Source organism: Delphinapterus leucas, chromosome 9 (assembly GCF_059928025.1).
Source record: "Delphinapterus leucas isolate spDelLeu-1000000601 "Yukka" chromosome 9, BTC_Dleu_Yukka2, whole genome shotgun sequence".
In the NCBI taxonomy this organism is placed as follows: domain Eukaryota; kingdom Metazoa; phylum Chordata; class Mammalia; order Artiodactyla; family Monodontidae; genus Delphinapterus; species Delphinapterus leucas.
The window spans coordinates 54,690,038-54,714,219 of NC_143137.1; the positions used below are offsets into that span (position 1 = coordinate 54,690,038).

Sequence of the window (24,182 nt, forward strand, 5' to 3'; positions counted from 1 at the left end):
CTTGTCCCTCAGCTTTATTGAGTTATAATTGACATAAAGCACTGTGTAAGTCTAAGTTGTACAGCACAGTGATTTTACATGTGTATATATTACAAAATGATTGCCACGATAAGTTTAGTTAACACATCCATTACTTCACATAGTTTCAATTTTTTTTTTTTTTGAGTGAGAACTTTTAAAATCTACTCTCTTGGCAACTTGCAAATATTCAGTGCAGTATTGTTAACTATAGCCACCATGCTTTACATTACATCCCCAGAACTTATTCATCTTATAACTGGGAGTTTGTACCCTTTGACTACTTTCACCTATTGCCCCACCTCCAACCCTATGCCCCACCTCTGGCAACCACTTCTGTTGCCTGTTCTCTGCTTCTATGAGTTTAAGTATTCTTTAGATTCCACCTAGAAGAGAGACCATACAGTATCTGTCTTTCTCTGTCTGATTTATTTCTCTTAGCATAATGCCCTCAGGGTCCATCCATGTTGTGGCAAAATTTCCTTCCTTTCTATGGCTGAGTAACATTCTGGTGTGTACATGCGCCACATCTTCTTTATCCATTCATCCATCAGGGGACACTTAGGTTGCTTCCATGTCTTGGCTATTGTAAATAATGCTGCAGTGAACATAGGGGTGCAGAAATCTCTTTAGTGCCCTTCAGATATGTACCCAATTGCTGGGTCATGTGGTAATTCTATTTTTAATTTTTTTGAGAAAACTCCATACTCTTTTCCATAATGGCTGTACCAGTTTAAGTTCCCACCAGCAGTGCCCAAGGGTTCCCTTTTCTCCTCATTCTCACAAGCACTTGTTATCTCATCCCTTCAATAACAGCCATTCTAACAGGTGTGAGATGATATCTTATTGTGGTTTTGATTTGCATTTCCCTGATGATTAGTGAGATCAAGCACCTTTTCATGTACTTGGCCATGTGAATATCTTCCTTGGAAAAATGTCTCTTCAGGTCCTTTGCCCATTTTTTAATTGGATTATTTGTCCTCTTGCTAATGAGTTATATGAGTCCCTTCTGTATTTTAGATATTAGCCATTTTTCAGATATGTGGTTTGCAAATATTTTCTCCCATTCTGTACCTTGCCTGTTCATTTTGTTTATTGTTGCTTTTGCTGTGCAGAAGCTTTTTAGATTGATGTAGTTCCACTTATTTATTTTTGCTTTTGTTGCCTGTGTTTTGGGTGTTGTATCCATAAAATCATTATGAAGACTAAAGTCAAAGAGATTTTTCCTGGTTTTCTTCTGTGGTTTCAGGTCTTACGTAAGTTTTTAATCCTCTTCCAGGTTTTGTGAGTGATAGAGGTCCAGTTTCATTCTTTTGCATGTGAGTATCATTATTTTCCCAGCACCATTTATTAAAGAGTCTATCTTTTCTCCACTGAGTATTTTGGTTCCCTTGTCAAACGTTGACCATATATATACATGAGTTTATTTCTGGGCTCTCAATTCTGTTCCATTAGTCTATGTGTCTGTTTTTATGCCAGTATCATACTGGCATATATATGTACCATGGTATGTATATTACTATAGCTTTGTGATATAGTTTGAAATCAGGAAGTGTAATACCTCCAACTTCGTTCTTCTTTCTCAATATTGCCTTGGCTATTCAGGGTCTTTTGTGGTTCCATATGAATTTTATGATTGCTTTTTTCTATTTCTGTAAAAAAATAAATGCCATTGGAATCTTGACAGGGATTGAGTTAAATCTATAGATGCCTTTGGGTAGTATGAACATTTTACCAATGTATTAATTCTTCCAGTGATGAGTATGGACTGTCTTTCCACTTATTTGTGTCTTCTTCAATTTCTTTCATCAATGTCTTATAGTTTTCAGTGTACAGATCTTTTACCTACTTCGCTGAACTTATTCCTAGGTATTTTATATTTTTTGATGCTGTTGTAAATAGGATTGTTTATTTCCTTTTCAGATTAATCATTATTAGTATATAGAAATGCAACTGATTTTTGTATATTGAATTTATGTCCTGCAACTTCCCTGAATTTGTTGATTAGGTCTAACAAGTTTTTGGTGGAGTCTTTATTAAGATCTTCTATATATAAAAAAATCATGTCATCTGCAAACAGCAACAGTTTTACTTCTTCATTTCCAATTAAGATGTGGTTTTTTTTGTTTGTTTGGTTGGTTGGGGTTTGGGGTTTTTTTGTTTATTTCTTGCTTGATTGTTCTGACTAGGACTTCCAATAGTGTGTTGAACAGGAATGGTGACAGTAGCCACCTTGTCTTTTCCACTAAGAGTTCTGCCTTTCACTATCCAGTATGGTGTTAGCTGTGGGCTTGTCATATATGGACTTTATTGTGTTGAGGTATGTTCCATCTATACCCAAAATATTATATCATGAATGGATGTTGAATTTTGTCAAATGTTTTTTCTGCATCTATTGAGATGATCATGTGATTTTTATCTTTCATTCTGTTAACATAATGTATCACATTTATTGGTTTGCATATACTGAACCATCCTTGCATCCCATGGATGCATAATATAAAAGAGACATTATTTTTTTATTGCTGGTGGGAAAATGAAAAGTAATCAGCAGCTATTAAAATGTGAAATATGCATACCATTTGCCAGGCAGTTCTATATTGGGGAATCTATTTGACAGAAAAGAAAGCATCAGTATATAGACATAGATGTGCAAGGATTATTTATTGAAAAATTGTTTTTAAGAAAAAAAGGGGCTGGAAACTACCTAAATTTTCATCAGTAGGAGAATGGTCCAATAATTTATGTACTTCTACCCTATGGAATATTACACAGATTTAAAACAATTGTTACATATTATTTTATTCGAAGGACTATTCACTATATATTATTAGATGCCTAAAAAATTTCAGAGAATGTTTATTGTACAATGCATTTAAAAATTAAAATAGTATATATATATATATTTGTATATATGGATAGATTTGTATTTATAAACATAAATATGTGGAAAGAGACATACCAAGCCATTAACAATTGCTATATCATCAGGAGTGAAAAATGGGGAGCAGGAGAAGAGATTATTAATGTATATTCTATGCCACTTTATTGTCTAACTTGGTAAAACAAACATGTTGTGTTTTCATTTTAAAAATATAAAGATTGTTCAATGGTAAATGTAAGTATACACTATAGGACGTTGGTGGTTTGGCTTTGAGTATGTGTAAATGCCATATAGTATAAGCAAGGAGAGCCAGCACTACTGTGTTTGGTCAGAGATGTATGTCTTCATAGAAAAAACAGCAGGTTTCACTGGACCAATGTGGCAATATTCTTCTGTAAATCTACCTACAGTTTGCATATTTGGAATTTGCATTTCTTTTTTCAACCCAATTAAAACTTAGTTATTCTAAGAAATAATTACTAGGAAACCAGATTATGAAACAAATCACCCTAGACAAAAGAAAACAATGCTTCATTGTTTAAAATGTTTAGATCTTCCTGTTTTACTCTTTTGTTTAATCTAAGGTGAAGACCTAGCATGTCTAGCATAGCTATGGCTAAATCGAACAGTAGCTTTTTAAAAGTTTTTTTTTTAACATACTGGCAATATAGACTTTTGAAACAAAGATTGTTTATAATTTTTCTTTTTTATTTCAGAACGCTTTACCCTGTACAGCTCTAAAAACCTTAGACAAGCATGGAATAAGTAAGTTTTTTTATACAGCTTTTACTCGTTTTCTTTTTCTCTCTCTTAATTTTTAAAACTCTCCTGATAAATTTGTCATGACATTCTTTCATTTGTTCACCCAGTTGTCTATTCATCCATTCGTTTAACCATTAAACAGTTATTAAGCCCTAACTGTGTACCAGCCCCCATGTTCCACCTGAGCCAACACTCTGTGAATTTGGGTTCCCAGAGTTGTTAATCCTGAATTTCACTGTGCTCACTCTTCTTCTAACTAGATTCCAAGAAATGTTTTAGCATCAGCAAAATAGCATTTCTTAAGTACAATATATCAACTGACTTTCTAATCTAAATAATGTTGGTGACAACCTTTGAGCTAGATAAAACTGATCTTTCAAATGTTTTTAGTTTACCTATTTTTCCCCTGAGCTTATTGGGAAGCTAAGCACACGTATCACTTGGAATACATGGACTCTGTTTATTTAATCTCTCATCTGACCTTGTTGAAATAGCTTTATTTATTGGTTTCTAAATTTGATGACATCTGAAGATCTGGGTGTCTCAAGTTATTCGGGGGTCTTTTATAGCAAGCCAAACTGCTAGTAAATCATTGAAAGTTGGGAAGCAGAGTAATTGAGTCACTCTGTTTGACTGTATCACATTTCAAGCATTATATTAGGGAAAAGGTAACTAGATCTGCTTTGATTAAGTAAACTGTAATTTGTCATAACAAAATTTTGTCTATGGGGAATTTAGTGTTATTGCCTCCCTTTTTACCGTTATGACATGTTTAATTTTAGATGCCATCAATTATGGAAAAAATAAGAAAAACTTTTTTTTTTTTTTTGGCTGTATGTGGTCCTCTCATTGTTGTGGCCTCTCCCGTTGCGGAGCACAGGCTCCGGACGCGCAGGGTCCGTGGCTGTGCTGTGGCTCCCGGGCATAGCCGCTCTGTGGTATGTGGGATCTTCCCGGACCGGGGCACGAACCCGTGTCCCCTGCATCGGCAGGCGGACTCTCAACCACTGCTCCACCAGGGAAGCCTAAGAAAAACTTTTGATAATAAAAATGCCTTTAATCAATGCTGTCAGTAGATAACAGCAGATAGCTTACTGTGAGGAACTCATGGAATGAATACATTAAAATCTTCCATGGATTATTTGAAAGATTTGGCAGTTTATTTTGATTAAATTCATACTAAGAAGAATACACCAGTATAATTATTTTTGTCTAACACAAGACTTCGTATTTTCCATTTGAAGGGTCAGTTCTTAATATCTAGAATCTCCCACAGAAGCACGCCCTCGGCTGGGAGGGAACATTCTCTATGTGTTCCTCACCCTTTTATCCTCCTTCACACTAACTTCACTGATCAGTGGTAACACATTTTAATTAAGTGCTTTCATATACCAGGTAATATATACATATAACAGTTCCTGTCTTCGTTAAATTATCAAACACATTTCTCACAATTGCTCAAAAAGTTTTGTCCCACTAAGCACTTTATGAAACAATTCTTGACAAAGCCATTGAATTTCTAACCGTTTCTCTGAAGTAACAGGAAAATCTGGCAAATCCACGCAGAGTGGCGTTTGTGGAGAATAGCCTCCAATTTAGCTAACCCTCGTTTCCTTCCTTCAGAGGGACGGGACTGGAATGACGTCCAAATCACCCAGAAAAATAAATGGCAATTTTTATCCCCTTAGATTAGTCTACAAAAGACAGGATGGAGGAGGGGGAGGTCTGTAGACGATGCTGAGTGATAGTTCATCCACTGTCCCCTTGTGGATGTGACCCCAACAGCATTTACACCTGGCCCACTCCAGCTGTTCATTTTCGCAACTTGTATTCAGCACCTGTCATCTATATGCCCAGACGAATGGCCTTTCTTGTTCAACCATTGGAAGTAACTAGTGGGATGCCTCTCAGAGAAGATGCTTTTGTCCATTTACATTACTCTATATCAGGAGAAACTAGGTTATCTCATGTCTTTCAAAAAAAAAAAAGACAACTGAAGTAGTATTCAAGCTTTGCGTTGCTTTGCTTCATTCTGACCACCTAAGACCTGATGCTTTCCTTTCTGTGAGAGGTACTGTTCGTGTCACAACAGAAGTAGTTAACTTCATTGACAAAAATCAGGCTGTGTGATCCTCTGGTATTGCTGCCTTAGAAATTTTAAAAGCTGTGTGCGTTGTGCTCAATCTCTGAATTTTCTTAAAAGATGCTAGGTTCAGTAAATACGCTTTTACTTTTGAGGGCAGATAGTTCTTCAGAATATGATTTTTCACAAAATAAGAACACGGTTTCTCTTTAAGATATCACTTCAGAGATATTTATTATTTGCATTTTCCATGAACATAGAATTTATATTTTTTCTACCAAAAACAAGGTCTAAAATACTGAAGGAAATATTACATTTTAATGTAAAGTCTTTTAAATCCATTGATAGAATTGTAGTTAATATCTTTCTTTTAATTTCTACCATCACATATGCTTTTTAAAAACCCGAGAATTAATTCAAAGTCATTTAAGAGAGTGCCACCCTTCGATTTCTTTAAAAATATTTTAGAGAAAATATTAAATGCTGAGCTTGAAGTAAGGTTTTAAAATTATAAACATGACTTGTTTAGAACCATGCTATTTTCAAGTCCCCATAAGTCTTATTCTTTTATTGCCTTAAGGATTTATTTCAGAAAAAGCTAAGGAATAAAATCATCACTAAAAATATTATAAAAATATGACTTTCTAGTATCTGTTTTGTACTGAACCCTTAAAGCGAAGCTATAGCCTCCAGCCAGTTCTAACCCAATGCAATTTAGGGAGAAGTAAGAATTCAGACATTAATTATATTATTGATTCTTCCTACAGACCGACTTGTGACCTTGTAACCATCATTGACATTTCAACACCTCTCACTTCAGAGTGGGGTCTAGATTCGGAAGAATTGCATTTAAAGACTATTAAGCAAGTGCTAGCTTTCTTCCTACTGCTAACTAATTTGTTTGTCAACAGCACAATTATGAAACCAAAGTGATTGGTAAATTCTCTTGTACAGCAGTAATATGTTCAAAATAAAGGGAACTAATTTGCAAGGACTAATTTGAATTCAGTTTAGATAGGTTAATATAAGATGGGCAGGTTAATATACACATGTAAATTGCTGTTCAAAATTAAGTAACAATGTTAAAAATAGGTATTAACACAGCTGTTGAAGCTAGTGGATATATGAACCTGCCTAAGAGAGTAAAAATTCTTTTTTTTTAAATAACTTTATTTATTTTTGGCTGCTTTGGGTCTTTGTTGCTGCGCGCAGGCTTTCTCTAGTTGTGGCGATCGGGGGCTACTCTTCGTTGCGGTGCGCGGGCTTCTCATTGCAGTGGCTTCTCTTGTTGTGGAGCACGGGCTCTAGGCGCTCGGGCTTCAGTAGTTGTGGCTCGCAGGCTCTAGAGCGCAGGCTCAGTAGTCGTGGTGCATGGGCTTAGTCGCTCCATGGCATGTGGCATCTTCCCGGACCAGGGCTCGAACCTGTGTCCCCTGCATTGGCAGGCTGATTCTTAACCACTGTGCCATCAGGGAAGCCCGAGAGTAAAATTTCTTGAGAAATGAATCCTCAAGTCTCTTTGAACAGCTGTAACAAGTGACCTAGTTTATTTTGGGACCAAGTCTGCCCTAAGTAACACCCCATGCAATTCCCTGCTGACTTCATTTATACCAGTAACCATGGGCATAATTTTATCCTTTGAAGGATGTTTTAGTATTCTGGGGAAGCAAAGCAGTGATAGGAGAAAAATGTCAGAAGATCCAGCAGATATCTAAACTCAAAAGGATAATATAAAGAAGTCTTAATTATAGGGTTGAGAATAATAGATACATATTCAAAAAGAAAAGAAGGTCCTTTTATTTCCTCTTACTGGAAGTGCATGATCCATGTGGGTTCTCTCCTGCTTGAAGAGGATTTTAGACTAAAGGGAGACAAATCTTAATTTTATAAATACGTGTTCTTTCTGATGGCCTTCAAAACATTCCATTTTATTTCCTTGGAGTTATAAAGACTCTCCCTGTTTTTCTTCCTGATCTCTCTATTTATAGTTGTCTGACATTGGCATGCATGTGCAATCAACCAAGTATTTCAGCCAGTTAAAAGACCTTTCATTATTTTGGCTGGAGAAGAAGCCTTAGTGTATGCTCTCCAGCAAAGTTAAGGGTAGGATTCCAGGAATGCATTTGCTTGTTTTGGAACTTTTTAACAGCTGAACAATTTTGGAGGTTTGAAAGTAGCAAAAAGAGAACTAAGGATAAACCACCAAGTCACAGAAGACAGATTTGGAAAACACAGGTCATAGCTGATAAAGCAAAGCACATCCGTAGACTTTGAACAGGTGTAGGCCAACTTGTCCTGCCCCCTCCACCCAGTGCTCTAGTTCTGCTTATAAGCCTTCTGGTTAGCAAGTCCAACTGGATTGCTCCTAAGAATTAAAAACAGACGATACTTTAAGATGTGCAGTAAATTCAGAGACATTATAATGAGGCTACCCTTATGGAAATGCAAAAAGAGAGAAGACGACGTTTACCTGCATGTATTGGAAGGTACCAGCAGGGTCACAAACCCTAATTTAGGAGCTTTAGAAGTGTTTTCCAGCTTGGCGTACTTGAGCTTTCCTTGAATGTTTTATCTAATTCGATGATTAACTTCCAAAACATATTTTAAAGATGACTTGGGCTTCCCTGGTGGCACAGTGGTTGAGAATCTGCCTGCCAATGCAGGGAACATGGGTTCAAGCCCTGGTCTGGAAAGATCCCACATGCCGTGCAGTGACTAAGCCCGCGAGCCACAACTACTGAGCCCATGTGCCACAACTACTGAAGCTGTGTGCCTAGAGCCTGTGCTCCCCAACAAGAGAAACCACCGCAATGAGAAGCCCGCACCGCAACGAAGAGTAGCCCCTGCTCGCCGCAACTAGAGAAAACCCATGTGCAGCAACGAAGACCCAACACAGCCAAAAATAAAAACAAATAAATAAATTAATTTTTAAAAAAGATGACTTGCTAGAAAGTCATGCTACATGTGCATAAAGCATAATGTATTTAAAATAATATTTAGAGAAATAACATAAATTTCACTCTGTATACTAATATTGTATTTTTCTTGTCATGTCTGATTGCATTCCATTAAGATTTAAATAGGTGCCTTCTCAAGAAAGAAAAGCCCTGTTTCCTACTCTGCCTTATTGTTCTAAGTTGATCAAAAATTTTGTAAAGTAATAATATATTGCAAAGTAAGTTCAAGCTTTCAGTTTCTCTACAGTTGCTTAGAAATGTTAGAGGAAGGTAAGTACAGTTACTGACGCTAGGAGGAGCCGTTGAGTTGAGCCAGATCTTTAAATCCTCTTTCTCCAGTTTCACGTTTTTTTCATTGTTGATCATTTTTGTTATAATTCTGTTTACTTCAAAGTAACAGTTTCAATTTATTTAGTGCCTGAAGATTTCTTCTCACCATATTTTCAAAGAAATTATTCTTTACATCATCCATGCACTTTTTTAGGGGTGGGTTTATGAGGGTGACAAGCTCTAAAGCAGACAGTAAAGCAGACATTTTGGAATTCCTTTCTTTTCACTCAGAGGATGAGCTGGAGCTGCAATTGTCGACTGCCCAGCTCTGGGGACTTGAGTTCAGCATTGGGAGGCTACGTGGGGTGTAGCTCCTTACCACACCCTTGAAAATAATAGTTTTCAACACTTGGACAATCAGATCCAAGCCAGTCTCTTGTCCTGACCTTGGACACCCACACAGGGTATTGTTTGGAAGCCCCTAAGTCTCACCTGCCTGCTTAAAAGTCGCAGTTCAGAGCAATTTCTTGGGTCATTCAGTTTCACAAGAATGAATCATTAGTTCAGTCACTGAAAGCATTGGGTAGGTGTGATGTTTATCTGATCTATTAAACCCCTTGCCACTGAACAGAGAGCAATTCTAGAAAATTGAAGAGTGGATTCTTAAAGGGGAAAAAGAGGAGGTCCTCAAACAGGAGATGCTTTCCAGGCTTTGGTGGGAGTCAAAGAAGACAGCATAAAGGTCTGTCCAGAGACACAGGTTGGAGGCAGATGCCAGGAGGACAAAGAGAAAGCTCTCCAAGAGAGAGCTGGACAATCTGCCAAAGCTCTAACCCTGATCACTAACAGTAGCAACAGCATAAATGTGATAACACGCGAGACGTACCTAGTCAAAGGCCTGACGTATACTTGTTAATCCATAGTCCTGGCTTGACAGGGGTGTAGTAAACCATCGGACGGCCTTCTGCTCTATAGGATTCACATATGTTGTCACATCTTCATGTCTTTATACCAATCTTGAGAGGTAGCCAGGGCAGATATTATTGTCTCCATTTTAGAACTTGAAATAAGAAACCTGCTGAGGTTGAATGATTAGTGCTATTGAGAATTACAACGTGGAGAGCATGCCCCAGAGTGAATCTTGTGAAAGAAATATTATCATTTAAAAAACCCTGATCTTCAAGTGGGCTTATCATTACCTGACTTTATTTTGTTCTCACTGTGACTTTGGGTCGGGAGATCTCTTCTGGGACCTGACGTCATTCATTGCTGGTCTAGCTTTTTGGCAGTGGGAGAGCTGGGCTAGAGTACAAACCTGATTTCCTCTCTCCTGGGGAACAGTGTTTGCAGCAGGCTGGCCACCCACACCATCAACTAGGGCCTGTCCTAGGTAATTGCTGGGTAATGTACCATTGGGATAGAGGCAGGTTTGTGACAAGCTAAGTACTGGAGATGTCAGGCCTGCCAGCCACCCACACAGACCCTGATAGTGGGATCTGTCGCCCATTCCACACAGTTCCCACTGCCCCAGGAAATTATGCTCTATCGTTTTGTGTTATTGCCAGATTTCTTGTCCATGTTTTTCTTTTCGTAGCAAAGAATTCGCTGACATTAATAACCCCTGGTGATGGCCAAGGGCAGGCCCCATGCTGTTTGCTATCTTTCAGGCATGAGTTTTTTGTTCCCCTTCTGATAGGCAGAAACTATCCATCTTCTCGCTTACTAATTGGCAGTACGTGCCAGGCTTGGGAGTTGGCAACAGCCATTGTTTATCATCCTTTCAGATTATGTGTTGGACTCCTCATCCAAAAGTACACACTTCTGGTGCAGCTAAAACCTTCCTTCTGCTATCCAGCTCATTAAGGGATAAAACCCAACCATGTTTCTGAAGCGGCACAGAGTTTCCAGGAGCAGCTGGGCTGCTCGTTTCCCTGAAAGAAGGACGATAGAATTAGGTTTTCTCAGACTGTTCCCCAGAACAGATGCTAGACATGTGAACTGAGGAAGTTCTCTGCTTCTCCACAATATAAAATGGTACATTTGTATTCTGTGGCTGCCATAACAAATTGCCACAATTTATCATCTCCTATTGGGCAGGAGCCTAGATGGGCTCAGCTGGTTTCTTTGATCTGGGTCTGACGGCAAAATCAAGGTATTGGTAGCCTGGGCCCTGTCTGGAGGCTCTTGGGGAGAATCTGCTGCCAGGCTTATTCAGATAGTTTGCAGAATTCAGTTCCTTATGGCTGTCGGGCTGAGGTCCTGTTTCCTTTCTGGTTGTCGGCTGAGAGCCTCCCCTAGCTCCTGAAGGTCACGTGTATTCCACATCACCCTGCCACCTCCTCCTTTAAAGCAGCATCAGTTCAACAAGTGTTTCTCATCCTTCGAGTCTCTCTCTTCCCCTTCTGCCCCATCTCTTCTGCCTCCAGTAGGAGAAAGTTCTCTGCTTCTAAATTCTATAATCCAAGTTCACCTTTCTATTTTAAGATCTGTAACCTTAATTACATCTGCCAAGTCCCTTTTGCCTTGGAAAGTAACATATTCACAGGCTTCAGGGATGGGTGAGAGGACATCTTTGGGGCCATTCTGCTTTTCACGAGTTGTAGTGGGGTTTCCTACTCAGTGAGGAGTCATGGGGTGAGGCAGAGCAGAGGGGGTGAACCCAGCCCTCATCAGGTCAGACACAGCCCGTTTTGCCTGATCTCTGGCCCATCAGGTGACAAGCACAGGCCCCTGATTCTGATGGTTCCATGTTGCCTGGTTCACATTAGCTACGCTCAAAATTATGTATGAGGAAGAAATCATTTTCCACCCCCGTAGAGAGAAACAGAGATTATTCTCAAGAAAACTCATAGTCTCTGAGATGGTAAAAGTTTGGCCTGATATTTATGTCCCCTCTAGATCAGTGTCCAGCAGAACCTTCTCTGTTGATGAAAATCTGTACCTTCACCACCCAGGTCAGCAGCCACTAGCCCCCTGTGGCTATTGAGCACTAGAAATGTGGCTTAGGAACTGAATCTTAAATTTCATTAATTTAAATGTAAATACTCGCCGTGGGCGGCTACCAAATTGGGCAGCACAACTGTAGATCAACAGGTAAACTATCCATTTATTTTAGGTGCCCAACAGTGTAATACAAGTGTGGGTGTCTGATGCTTTGGAAATTCTACGCTCAAGAGTCCTTGCATTTTGCGCTCAAGTGTCTGGGGATCTTGCTTGATGTGTTTGCTTCTCACCTCTGTCTTTTATTTGTAAACACTCTGAGAAGATAATAGCTCTGGAGGACCCAGTAAGAGAGAAATCTGAGGAGGGAATAGTGGAGGTATCAGAGAACACCTAGCAGACATGCCTTCCCCTCCCCCTCACTTCCAAGAGCCATGGTGTTCCTTCTTGAGGGGCACTGCCTATTTCAGGCGACTCCATTCCTTTCTCCTTCTCCTGTTCTCTCTCGTTTCGCGGGGAACTGCTAGGGGTTAGACACACAGTTGTCTACCCTTTTTCAACTCCCTGAAGAATTCACCTCTTTGCTGTTGTTCCCGGCCCCCTTGATCTCCCCTAACTCTGCTCAGAAAATACCAAAAGTCTCAGCTTCCCCTTCACCACATACAAGATGGTACCAAGAGGAGCTCCATTTTATAAATAAGCCTCTCATGGGCCCCTTGGTTACATATGTTAACTCTTCAGCTTCCGGACATTGAAATTTTCCACATTTAAAAAAAACTGAAGCATGAACAGAAATGCATAAATTTTTACTGCTCTTTATTTATTAAAAAAACACTGGCTGTGAGATCCCTTTCCTCAACATTTATTTTTATCATTTCCTTTTGATTAAGAAAATGTTAATGAATCTGGTGAATTGTCAGCCTCAGAATTAAGACAAGCATAAGTTGTCACTGGAGAGAGATGGTTTGAACAACAATGTCATCTTTTGTATCCACTGTCACCCACTCCACACTTTACCTTGGTTGATTTTCATGAAAATTAGGATAGGATAAGGGGCCCAATCATTTGTGGGGACAGGGGGTCCTCCTCATACTTTGGGGGAGACTTTCTATAAAACTGGGGCTCAACTTCCACTCATTGTGAAGATACAGTTAATAAACTATTCATGTTGACAAGTGCATCCGACTTCTGCTGTGTAGACACTGGTCCTACTGACCCTGTAAAAATACACGGTCAATAAATATTGTTGATAAAAACCAAGAAAGAATAGAAAAGAGGAAAGATGCCTGAGAAAGCTCATTATTACTACAAATGGCAAGAAAACACCTGAAAGTAACATAAGCTTTGGTATGATAGGGGCCAAGTTCCAATCACAGATCCAGTACTGAACCATATAATACTCAGGAAGCTCACTAGCCAATCTGAGCCCAGATTTTCAGTCTTTAAGACCCTTGGCAGGATTATTGTGAGGAATGTTAGCTTATCTCCCTTCTGGTTTTCGGCATGCCCTGCCCTCTCCTGCCAGTCCAGCTATTTCATTCATTTCGAGATAAGTAATTGTCCTTGAACATGAATACCGCTGTGACACAGGCCCCCAAACATCTGGAATATTCCTTCTACCTTTCTAGGAGCATGTGCTGAATTTCTCGGTCACCAGATGATTTTTTAAAAATATTTCATGTGTAGAAACAAGATTCCTCTTCCCCAGCAGTTCCTTGCTAAGAGTGATGTGTTAGCAAATAGCATTGTACATAATTCATGTAAAAGTGTGGTTTACCCTAAGTCTTGAAACACATCTATTAGACAGTTTTCCTAATTAAATTGAAAGAAGCCCTAAGACAAACACTGCTACCAAGTTCAAAGCATCTTTTAGACCTTTTCCATACATGTACACGAACTCTGTACCTGAACTGATGGATAAGCCTAAACCAGGTGCATAGAGCTTGGGTGTCCACTTGACCCCGAGGGTTTCATTCGTGATACTAAAAGTAATTATCCTTGTTGATTATGGCTCCTAAATGGGGAGGGTAGATGACTTATCTCTAGAATCACAGAGAATAAAGGCTGGGAGCATAGCCTTACTCTGGTTCACATATCATCACTGACAAGCAAATGGGTAGGGGACACCAAAGGAAACTGCTTTTTTCTTTCAGACACTGAGCCAAGTCCATACCCTAAGGCACAAGTCCCATGTTACTTTGTATTGTTAAAGTCACTCCCATGTTATATTCGTCATGGGAGTGACTTTAACAATAGATTTTATTTTGTCTTTGACAAAAACAACAAAATACATTAAAATGCCTTAAACACACACATATACAATCCTGCAAATCAGTTATTTTTTGTCTTACCTAAAAGAGCATTTTTAGATCATTTCAACATTTTGGGGATATTCGAAAAATCAAGTGGTGGTTTACAGTTGAAGTCTCATAGTGAGTGTATATGTGTGTGGATGTTATTACCCAGACCATAAATGAGATATAAATGAATAGAACTATTAACACAAAGAGATCAATATTCTGGCCCTCGCTGCATTATTATACAGCGCATCTTTGTATATCTGTATGTGAATTCTCATCTAGTCCTCAGCTGAATTTAATCCCTCAAGACCTGATATACAAACATAATGCCAAATAGAGAACTTCCCTTAAATTATTCAAATTCCCCATAAGTGATTTCCCACTCTTCCTGCAATGGAAAACATTTGATCATAAATTCAATTAAATCAGCCATCATCTTTGTGATGTTTGTCCAGCTAAATCCTTTAGTGACTAAACCAATAAACATACCAGCTGTGTGTGTGTGTTTATGGCATGACTGTTGGGAAAGAATTGATTTGAAGTAAAGACGAAGGGTAGTTCTCATTTCTTAGGCCAGATTTTGACCACTTTACTGCAGCCAAGGTTTAAAAGATTAAACTCTTAGCGGGGACAAAATCATGTATATTCCTTAAATTCATTGGCTTTTATTCCCCAACTCAGGGCCAAGTTTTAATATATTGTTTCAGATCAAAACTGATAAGCTTTGGAGATGTTAGTAAAAGCGGTCAAACCACATCAACCATTTTTCTTCCTCTTTCTTTCACACCCTCTCCTCCCTTGTTGAAACAAAGGAAAAATGACTGTTGACATACTTTTAAGTTTCTCCAGGAAAATTCAATTATAGGACAACAGAACTATTTATGATTTCTCATATTTATGTCAGCTGAACAGGTAAAGCTTACTAGAGGCTTATAAATGTTGATTGTTTCTCACCTTTATCCTAAAGCCTTTCAGACAATAGATATAATCAACCACCTCCCCTCTTTTTCACCATATCTTTATTAATAGGATCATCATATCCTATTAATTTGGATGTAACTGAACCTTATTTATACGTTATCTTTACATATGTGTATATTCATGTGGCCTCTAGAGGGCAGCATGTTCGGGGTGGGGGGAAAGGTTAGAGGCCAGCTACTTATCTCCATAACATATGTGAGATAACCAACTGATTTTTTTTTTTTTTTTCCCTTTAGCAAAGCAAGTAAGCTATCTCAAGTAGAAAAATCAGTGCTGCCCCATGGTTTGATTGGCTGCCCCATCTGCCATTTTGGGCATCTACTTGGATGGCCAACAATTTTTATGACTTGGCTCAGCTACCTTGGAGGTTACTTAATTAAGGATTATACCAGGTTCCATGCCTTCGCCTCCAAATGGAACTAAGCACATCATTATATTTATAAAGATGAATACAAATGGGATTTTTCCATTTATCTCTCATTTCTTGTCACCCTTGACTGAAGGTTAAATTGTACCCACAGTTCTAATTTTATTTGGCAGTCAAATCAGGCTTTACTCTCCTTTCTTAGAATTCAGCTACATGTCCCTTACGTTTAGGTTGTAATGCTGAAAGAATTCTAATGTCTCTTATTTTTTCCAAGGAAGTGAAACACATTTCCACGGGGACGTCTTCCACCCATCGTGATTTTAGGCTCTTTCTCCTACCAGCCGGCAAACCTTTGGAGTAATCCCTGACCTAGCCCTCTTCTCTATAGCTACATTCACTGATTTTCTCAATCCAATCTCTATTTTTCATCTGAAGAATAAATTCTCCCATTGTATAAACTACACAATTCTTCTTCTTTAATTTTAGAAATTTCTGGAAGCTGCAGCAGATCTTTGAAAGATATAGAGCAGTACTGTCCAATAGATCTTTATGCATTGATAGGAATGTTTTATATCTGTACTGTCCGATATGGGGCCATTGAGTAACTTAAAATTGTGGTTAGTGCAATTGAGGAACTGAATTTTTATCTTATTTAATTTTAATTAATTTAAATTTAAATAGTCATCTGTGGCTTGTGGCTGCCAAATTGAACAGTGCAGAATAGAGCATAACTTCTGATCAGTTTATAACAAATGTTTTACCAGAATATTTTGTGAGGGGGATTAGATTTTGCAGCTAAAAACCTACTGCCAAGGCTTTTATTCTCTCGCTTATTTCTTTCTCGTATAGCTATAGGCTTAAATCCAAATCCTCTGACTCTGACCAAGGATTTTCTCTCTGTGAGAACATCTGAGAGATTTTCAATTTTCAAATTCTTCAATTTTGTTGAATATTGAACATATCTCTTCTGGGTATCCAGAATGGAGTTTCAAAGCATGGCATTTGGACAGCACTGATTCTGGGGGCACTGGCCATTTTACCGTCTAAAGCTCTGTTACCTCTAGATCTGGTTTTTCCTAAATATAGAAATAAAACTTGAGAACGTGCTAAAATGTGTCAAACTGCATACAAGCTTGGCACAAGTTAGCATATTTCTTAAATTGGAATGTTCCCCCATATACATATGCAACAGTTATTTACACTGACTACAAAGAAAGCCTATGTTTGTTCCATCCACTCTAAAGTGACCTCAATATTCTTTTTAAATTTTCTTATAAGTTCCCAAGTAATCATTTTTTAAATGCTTCCATATTTTTACACATGATCAGCAAATGCATGTCTTAGTTTTCCACAGTATGCCGATATTGTTGGTTTTAAGACATGGCAGACTTTTTTTTCATGGTTTGTGTCATGCCACTAGCTTCTACCTCATGTTAGAGACATGACTGAAAACACCCTCCATATACCTGGCACATATAAGTAGTTGGACCCCAGATGATAATAAATATGCAGCTTTTTAATTCTATTCCTTTACCTTAGTTTTATTTCAGCTGAAAAGATAGAATTAGTATTCAAGAAGATAAACAGCTCAGCAATTATGCCGATTTGGGGGACCTCTAAGCCCAAATGGATATGGAATGGCACCCTTCGTTTTAAATCATTTTCTATAAAGAGGCAAATGTAGAGTTAAAGGCAAGAATAAAGGAATGTGCAACCCAAAAGCTGTGCTCACTTTCAATAAAGACAGCCTCAGCATATTGTATGCTCACCATCAAACCAGTCTTTATAGCACCCATGCCCCCAGATCCACAACCTCTTCACATCATGAGAGAGGAAAGCAAGGATGATTGGTAGCCACATTATTCTTTAAGAGACCAGCCTCTTGGAAAAGGCTAGGCAGCCCCACACCACAGGGCACAAGAGAGCAGAATAGGAAGGGATCATGAAGTTCTTGTCAACACTCTGTTAGTAATGAGCTTTAAGACTGGACTCCTGTGCACAAAGCCAGTTCCCTGCCATTTTAAGACTTGGTCAGCTTCCTGTTAATGGACATGTGAGTTATCTGCAGGGAAGTCATCAGACTAAAGTCTCTCTAATGTAGTAACTATGCTGAGAACAGCCATTTGCAACCTCCAGAAGCACTTTAGACTATTTGATAATAGTGATGCAATCATGTGCAGGTTCATATAGGTACAGAGAGAGAAAATGAAGGGTAAAAGGCAAGAGCTTGGAACTAGGAGAAGAATGTAAGGTACCAGTTCTTAACTCTTGGAGCTCACTCTGCAGGTTCATTACTAAAAAATCACTCCTTAAATTGCACATTCTAATGTAGGAGGAAATGCTGTCTTTTGATGGAAATATATGAAATATTTTTTCTAAAAATTTAAAAAATTTCTTCTCTGATGGCTCTCATATTTGTAGCACACATTACATCACAGAGTAGGATAAATCATTTTCCAGGTCTTGAACCTCAAAATGAAAACAAGCACACCAAAAAAATGTTTTCTTCATACTAACCTTAGCATCAGCCCTGGCCACGTAAATAATTACAGTAATCCCTCTCCAAACACGCGTTGCAGTTACTCAGTATTTTAGTACATGTCAGCTTGATGTTCTACAGCTCTGAGGGCCCTGGTTCAGATGTTGGTGAGTCACTCTACTTGGAGATCATTTGAACAGTAGGGTTGGGAAGAGGAAAGGAGGAATGAGGATGGTAGAGAAGCAGAAATGTTTTCACTTTGTTGTCTTGATAAATCTGAAATTGAGGTCAGCACCCTAGGGCTGCTAGGCAGAAGGAAATCAAGACATATAAGACAGGCCATATGGTGAGCCATAAAACAAGGAAGACATTGGGCATTTAGAAAGAGGACACATATATAGTCAGAGTAAGGGGGAGACTGGCAAAGAAGGCAGTACGCCTTGGTATGTAACACAGCAAAACACATTTACAAAATCTTAAAATAAGAGGCAGATCCTGCAACGTATCTAACAGGAAAACATTTCCATCTTAAGGTACGTAACATAATATTGAAAATATTTTTACTTAAGGTGCTCTTCGTTGTTTTATTTTAGTGAGCATTTAAAAATTATGAGATCTTTTTTGTATAAATTTACTCATAACTTTGATTCTCCTCTTTTTTCCATTAGTTGTAAGTCTCCCAATGAGGTGTTTCCTACCAAAGGAGTTTTAGGGATATACTCTGATTTGGGAAAGAATATAATAGTCTTAAAAGACTCCTTTTACTGCATTTAGTAGGGTCAGTTTAATTTTTTACATGCATAGAAGTGGTAGAGCAGCAGCAGTAATATTTATTATAAATATCAACAGCTGCACTTGCTCATGGTACACATAGATGTGCCTATACCATGCTAAATGCTCTGTCCGCATTATCTCGTTTAATCCTGAAAATAGCTCTCAGATAGTTCTCTACATTTTCTGATAGTAACATTTCAGCTTATTTTAGAAAGTCTATTTCCCTGTCCTCAATTATATTGTAGTCTCAAGAGCAAATCTGTAAATATATCCCTCATTTGCCATTTTATTCACAGAAGGACTGAGGCTAGGATGAGGCAACTAAGGTACTCAGCTTGGGTTCAGAATTTAAGGTGATGCCTCCCTCCAAAAAAAACATAGTAATCAAGATAAATTACATTTTAATGCAATATTTTAAAAAGCCAAAAGATAGCTTCAATGTTTTCTATGCTGTCCATCGAACAACCCTTCGTTAGCACCGGTTCCCCCAGATCCATAACCTCCTCCTTCCTAAACCCCAGTGCTGGTCAGGTTATAGAGAAATGGATGCATTTATTTACTGCTAATGGCATTGTAAACTGATAAACAATGTAGAAAACTTCATGGAAATGTTGAAAGCTGTAAAGATACTCATTTGTGGCACATTCAAGAAATATGATTTGGCATCATCTAAAAGTTCTGGGTGCTTGGGAATGCACAGATGAGGTTCCCATTCTCACGGGCTTTACCTTCTAGAGTATCCAGGAAAATAAACAAGTAATAAAATAAGCAATCTCAGAGAGTGATAAGTACATGAAGACATGGCAGTATGATTTCTTTTTAAAAAGAGGAATAGCATTGGAAAATTGTAAGCCATATGAAGGCTGGGATTTTGACTATGTTGTTTACCTTTATATCCTTTGTACCTATGACAGAGCCCATCACATAGTAGGTGCTCAAGAAATATGTGTTGAAGAATGAAGGTGGTAAGAGTGTAGTGAGTGTAAGGAGAGTGAGAGGAGATGAGATTGGAGACTGGAGGCAAAGGGGGTGAGGAAAGGCCTTGTAGGCTACAGTTGCGATATTCCGATATAGGAAGCCTGGGGAATTAAGTTTATGACCTAGTAATCTGACTCTTTAGTGTTTCTCCCAAGAAAACAAATCAGTGGAGTAAAAACCTAGTTGCCCAAAGATGCTCATTACTGTGTTGTATATTAAACTATTTAAAAAGACTTGGCACCAACTTAACCAAAATTAAGGGAATGGGGAAATATTTAGTATATCATGGTTCATGAACCCCAGTGGAATATTACACAACAATGTTAGGACAGTATTATGAAGACTTTGAAAACATAGGGAATGCTTCATATGTTCTCTGAAGAAAGCAGAATAAAAAATTTTATGCATACTAGCATATTAACTCTAAAATTGTCTGTGAACTGTGATCGAAATGTAATATAAGAGATAAAAATAGTTGTGTTAGGGTAACAGAATTTTGGGTGATTGTTTTTCTACTTTACAAAAATTATCTTTAGTATTATTGTCACATTATTTTAATAAAAATATGTTGCTAAATTAGTATAGAGTTTCTTTTTGGGGTTATGAAAGGATTTCGAAATGGATATTGTGATGGTTGAACAATATTGTGAATGCTGTTAATGCCACTGAATTGTACACTTGAACATGCTTAAAATGGCAAATTTTAGGTTACATATATTTTACCACAGTTTAAAAAAAACCCCAGATCTCTTCTATAATCATCATTATGGTTTAGCAGCCTCCAAGATGGCCCCCCAGTGGTCCCTGTCTTCTGGTCTTCACACCATTGGGTAGTCCCTCCCACATTCTACTAGGATTGGTCTTGGTGACCAGTAGTACATGGCAGAAATGATGGCACATTATTTCCAAGGTTAGGTTCTAAAAGATTGAGGTTCCCATCTTAGCTGTCTCCCTATTTCTTGGTTCACTGACTCTGGGGAAGCTAGCTGCCATGTCATGTGAATAGTTCCTCCATCTGGGAGAGGGGCCCCCCTGGTGAGGAACTAAGGTCTCCTGCCAACAGCCATGTGAGGGAGCCACCTAGGAGTGGATTCACCAGGCCCAGTCAAGTTTCAAATGACTGTAGCCCTGGACGTCACCTTGACTGCAACCCTGTGAGAGACCTTGAGCCAGAACTACCCAGTACAGCTGTTTCAGGATTCCTGACCCCCAGAAACTAATATGACCTCAATATGGGCTTAAGTTTGACTTTTAGGAATTTAAAGAGAGCTTTTTAAATGCAGGTTTTGAAAGGAAATTTTATGTGGAAAAAATGTACACTGTGATAAAAATTACAAAGAAATAAAATGATGTGTTTGCTCAGACCTGTACACATAGAAATAAACACCGAGTTGATAAAAAAATCATTTATCTGAATTATAGACTTATGAGATGTTTTTATTTTCTCTTATATGTTTCAGGATTTCTCTTATATGTTTCTAAATTCTCTAGAATGATCATGTCATACTTTTATGAGGAAAAAAAAGATATAAACAGAGCTTTAAGAACAATGATACAGAGAAGAGAGCATCTGCATCTGAAGCACATAACATGCTCTACCCTCATTTGCTGTGTGACTCTGGCTGTATGGCTTCTCCTCTCTGAGCCTCAGTTCCCTCATCTATAAGGAGGGATAATGATGTTCATCTCATAGCTGGGGATGCAGAATAAGGGAGACGACTTGTGAAAAGTCTCTAGCACACAGTAAATCCTCAATAGATGCTTCATCTCCTTTGTATACCTTCTCATAGTATTTAGAACAAGGGTGTCATTTGCTGGCTGATCATGTCCTTTGTGATAATCAAGGGAAATCAGATAGTTCAACAGGTAGTTGGTTCAGTGTGCAGCCTACAAGAAAGTCTGTGATGGGGAAGATAGGAGGCTCCTTTGTAGGAGCAGTAAGTATTAAAAGCTATTTGACTTTTCTTCCTAAAGATCATCAGGCCCTTGTAGAGGACACCCAACTCTTCAGTCTTAATCCAAGTCTTGTTTTACACATAAACACACAGGCCAGTTCTTCTTGTATCATAATGAAATCATATATTTTCAAATTCCAGATGCAATGTCACAAGATAAAGAAGCTGAAATGATAGTCCACAGAAAATATATCTTTCATTTGCCCAGAACCAAACTTTAATAACCCATAAGCTCTGATCTAACTGAATTTTTGTTCATATTTATTTAAATGGGAGAACTGGTTTTGGTGATTTTCTCCAATCCTAACCATCTAATATCTTTAACCTACAAGACAACAATTCTTTTATTTATTTATTTATTTTTAAGGGGTAAGGAAACATTCTCCCTTCTGTATCACCTCAGGATGCTAAACTGTGTGTTGTTTGCCTTAAAAAATAAACTTTCCTTTTTACATTTTTCTTGTTATCTTGGATCATGTCCAGTCTCTAAGGAAATAAACATGTGAAGAAAGAGTTCTGTGGAATGTTAACTGCACTGGTATTTTTCTTCCTTTTATCATGCCTCAAGATTTGCCAAAGTTGATATAAATTCACCATGCCTTCTTTAAAAAGCATAACAGCAAGGCATTCTTCTTATAGGAGTTGGACTGTAAAAGGTGATTTCATTTTAGTCCATTTTGTTTAAGCCTGTAAAAAGCATTAAGTGAAAAATCTGATATATTTGTTAGGGCATTTATTGCATTACTAAGTTATATTTTCAGTTCTCAGTGAAAGGTTTATTGAGAGGTTTTGAAGAGGTAAACTTTGAAGAGGTTTTGTTCAGAATTAAAGAATATTTTTTCTTCTCTTTTGGTGAAATAATATCACACAAAATTGTACCTTTTAGGAGCTATTCTTAGCATTGTTTACAGTCAAAGGACACACCCGTTCCATTATGGTGAAGCAGATATCACCTTCCAAAACCAGCCTCTGTTGATGAGATTTGTAACTTCTCTAGGGTTTCAGAGGCATGAAAGGCTGTGAAGTTACCATTTTCCATTAACTCAAGTCACCCTAATATTGATGCACCAGTAAGGTAAACTACTTTGCAGGAGTCTTTTAGAGTGAAAATGTTTTTCATATTGGACTAAATATTTGTAACTGATCCATCTTAAATGTAAAAATATAAGCCATTGCTAAACTTTAATGTGGATTGATTTCTTTTTTGATAGATGAAGATTTTAATTTAAATTCTTGACACAATCTTTTATCATCAAAAAATGAGTGTTGTCTTTTTCAGATGAAACAGTGCTATAATCAACCACTTTGAATTCAGGAAAATTGGATAATCGCTATTCTCTAAATAACATAAATATCAAAAACATCACAAGGGTAGAAAACTCATTAACAATTTACTCTGCTTCACTCTTGATTTACTAAAAATGTTTTGAAAACTTGTGAAATTATATGATCCTTTTAATTGATTTAAACAACTTATGGTAAGAAAAGGTCAATCTTTACAGCAATCCTGTGGAGGAGAGGGCTACTAATTTTATCCTGATCCGTATCCAGAAGTCAGAAAGTTTGAGTTGTTGATGTCCTTTAGTTAGCAATGGAATTCCATATGGGGGAAGGTCATGTCGTTAGGAAGGTCTAGTGTTTATGATTGGATATAACAGTTAACAAAGTAACTGGGAAGTTGGAAATCAATTCTGTTGAATGCACATCCTTTGGGTTTTGAAGATGTTATACACTGATTTTGTTTTAAACATTCTGTAAGTTTTATCCTGATTACAAGGATTAATTGTTATTTCTGTATTTTATTTATTTATTTTACTGAAATAAGATACATCATTTTTTACCATGTCCTTCAGTCAGAGGATTGAAAAGTAATTATTTTTGCCTCTTCTGCTGTTAACCACATTATTAAAGTAAAATGCTAAACAAAAATATAGAATCATATGATCACTAGTCAACAAAATCTAGGAACCTTTTCCAAAATATAGGTATAATGCCTGATAGGTTTGTGCTATTCCTATATACAAAAAATGTCAGTGATTGGCAGCTTGTAACAAATTTTAGAGAAACTTTTTAAAATTACATTATATAGTTGTGTAGAATTATAAGTGATTAGATTTATATAAGCTACTAAAAAACACAATTTTACAACTCAAAAAAATCACTGCTACTAGGTACTGGAGAAGAATTGAAAAGGAGATTAAAGTGGAGTCTCTGCAAAAACAATGTAGTGAACCAGTTAACTGTTTCTTTCCTATAAGCAAGTTGCATGCAAGCATGATCCACCTTTGTGGAAAATAAGTTTAAATACACAGGGCTTTTGTTGAAAAGAATATAACAAGAAGTTCACTTATATTAGCGTTTCTTTGTGAATATTTTATGTTAATATCTGCATCTATAGATTTATGAGATGTAAATATGAAAATCTATAGCTCCG

The 24,182-nt window shown here is 37.6% G+C and overlaps 1 protein-coding gene across 2 annotated transcripts in view; it reads left to right on the forward strand.

Moving 5' to 3' along the window:
- The window catches only part of CDK14 (cyclin dependent kinase 14), a 582,146-nt gene that overhangs the window by 462,448 nt on the left and 95,516 nt on the right, over window positions 1-24,182 (forward strand). For both annotated transcript variants that reach the window (XM_089917034.1, XM_022585327.3), the window contains exon 12: window positions 3,619-3,667. In XM_089917034.1, the coding sequence (XP_089773160.1) occupies window positions 3,619-3,667 (49 nt within the window). The remainder of the gene's footprint in view (window positions 1-3,618; window positions 3,668-24,182) is intronic.